The following is a 2,507-nucleotide window of genomic DNA, read 5'->3' as shown; positions in this document are numbered from 1 at the left end:
GTATTATATTAGTTAATTGACAAATGACCCAGTTTAAGAAACTGTAAAGTTTTGTCAATTTGGATAGACAGGTGGTTGGTTAGTAATCTTATTAGTAACTTAATGTTAGTTATTTTGCTGCAGAAAAGAAGAGATATCAAGTGCCTCATGCTAATTAAATAACCAGAACTGCTTTGCGGACCAAAAATGTGTAACAGACTGAGACAGGTACAAGCTCAATACCCTCACCGATTGTTGGAGGCCACAGTTGTGTCTTTGTAGGTGAGGAGGTGGGGGTTTGGGTGTTGGATTTTTTTTGCAGGAGTCCATACTGACTCAGAGTTGTCCTGAAGGTCATGACTGAAAGGTCAGGCAAGAAGCAGGTTCATCATTGTGGAAATTGTGGATTTTGGTCAAAACAGCCTTGAATCAGTTTTTCTGCATCATTTTTGGACAAAATGTTTCTAATTTTAGTGATATTACACAGGTGGAAGAAGGTGGTCCTGGTAACATTTTTAATGTGGGGGTTAAAAGACATGTCCTGATCAAAAATAACACCAACATGTTCCAAACTATACAAGGACCTCAGAAACAGTTTCTTACTTCAGATTATAAATCCTTTGAACCTATGATAAAACGTCTTCTTTACCTTCGTCTTACTGTTGTTTGTGTAACCAGTTTTACTGCCATGCTTTTCAGCGCCATGCGGCGTAAGAAGAATCTGTTCAAACATCTGAAGTTTGGCACCAACATCGACCTCTCCGATGAGAAGAAGTCAGTAAAGTCTTCAGTAAATTCCAGTTTCCTTCAGTCCTCACCAGTTGTACTAACAGGTTCCCACTGACAGGTGGAAGCAGCAGCTGCAGGAGCTGGGTAAACTGCCTGCCTTCTCCCGGGTGGTGTCAGCTGGAAACCTGCTGAGTCATGTTGGCCATACCATCCTGGGCATGAACACGGTGCAGCTGTACATGAAGGTACCAGGGAGCAGGACTCCAGGTGAGCTCCGCTGCAGTCATGGTCTCTGTGTGGCTTTAACCTTCTTTAATCATAGTGTGCTTTGTGTTGTTGTTGTTGTTGTTGTTGTTGTTGTTAGGGCATCAAGAGAATAATAACTTCTGCTCAGTCAACATCAACATTGGTCCTGGTGACTGTGAGTGGTTTGCTGTGCCTGAACCATACTGGGGCGTCATTAACAACTTCTGTGAAAAGTACAGTAGCACTGAGTATTATCACCAAGCTGAACCCAGAGTAGTTTTCTGTACGCTGAAGTCTGTTTGTGTTTGTGTTGTGTGTTTTTACAGGAACAACATAAACTTTCTGATGGGGTCTTGGTGGCCAAACCTGGAGGACTTATTTGAGAAGAACGTGCCTGTTTACCGTTTCATCCAGCGGCCGGGGGACCTGGTGTGGCTCAACACTGGTACCATCCACTGGGTTCAGGCAATCGGATGGTGCAACAACGTCGCTTGGAACGTGGGACCGCTCACAGGTGAATTAACCCACTCTAAACTTCCTTCAGTGCAGTTTCTGTTCCGACTGTAGCTTTATGACCAGGGTTCATGCAGGGTCTGAAAAAGTCTAAAACTTGAAAATCAAAATTTTAGGCCTAAAATAGTCTTAAAAACACCCAGATTTTCATCCAAGGTCTTAAATTTAATTTTGTCAAGTCTTAATTGTTTTACTTTTGATCGTTCCAGAGAAGCGTTGGCTACATACCATATTTATTCAAGTATAATACGTAAAATTAAATCCATAAAATCATCCATAAAGTTGGGGGGTAGTACTATACTCGGATAAATATTTTTACTTATGTATTTTAACTGAAACATCGGCTTCATTCACAAAATGCCTGAGTCCGGAAATGAGACTGTGTTGTAAAAATCAGTTGAAACGAGCTCACCTCTGACACTCCTCTGTGCTTCAGAGTGAGATAATAACAGATCCAGGCAGGAGACATGATGTGAAAAAAAGAGTGTAAAAAGTAATCCTGCACCTTAGTAATGATAACAAACTAATGGCATTAGTGTGTGACTGAGCTGCTCCTGGAACAACAACAAACACATGTTCTTCTGTAATGGCGGTGTTGTACGAAATCCAGTTCCCCTGTGAAAATCTGTTCCCCCTACTGGTTAACCTTAGAGATAATCACCGGTCCAGGCCTCCCAACACAGGGGGAACAGATTTTCACAGGGGAACTGGATTTCGTACAACACCGCCATTACAGAAGAACATGTGTTTGTTGTTGTTCCAGGAGCAGCTCAGTCACACACTAATGTCATTAGTTTGTTATCATTACGAAGGTACAGGACTGCTTTTTTTTTTCTCTTTTTTTTACATCATGTCTCCTGCCTGGATCTGTTATTATCTCACTCTGAAGCACAGAGGAGTGTCAGAGGTGAGCTCGTTTCAACTGATTTTTACAACACGGTCTCATTTCGGGACTCAGGCATTTTGTGAATTAAGCCGATATTTTGGTTAAAATACACAAGTAAAAATATTTATCCGAGTATAATACTACCCCCAACTTT

At 41.5% G+C, this 2,507-nt stretch overlaps 1 protein-coding gene across 1 annotated transcript in view; it reads left to right on the top strand.

The window, feature by feature from the left end:
• The window catches only part of LOC106536109 (lysine-specific demethylase 6A), a gene marked incomplete at its 5' end in the record, with an annotated part of 40,734 nt that overhangs the window by 32,959 nt on the left and 5,268 nt on the right, over nucleotides 1–2,507 (top strand). The window contains 4 exon segments of the mRNA XM_014033297.1: nucleotides 679–753; nucleotides 827–975; nucleotides 1,073–1,187; nucleotides 1,281–1,468. Of these exon segments, the coding sequence (XP_013888751.1) occupies nucleotides 679–753; nucleotides 827–975; nucleotides 1,073–1,187; nucleotides 1,281–1,468 (527 nt within the window).

This window comes from Austrofundulus limnaeus, unplaced genomic scaffold (assembly GCF_001266775.1).
Source record: "Austrofundulus limnaeus strain Quisiro unplaced genomic scaffold, Austrofundulus_limnaeus-1.0 Scaffold1689, whole genome shotgun sequence".
In the NCBI taxonomy this organism is placed as follows: Eukaryota; Metazoa; Chordata; class Actinopteri; order Cyprinodontiformes; family Rivulidae; genus Austrofundulus; species Austrofundulus limnaeus.
This window is presented reverse-complemented; position numbering and strand designations above follow the sequence as displayed.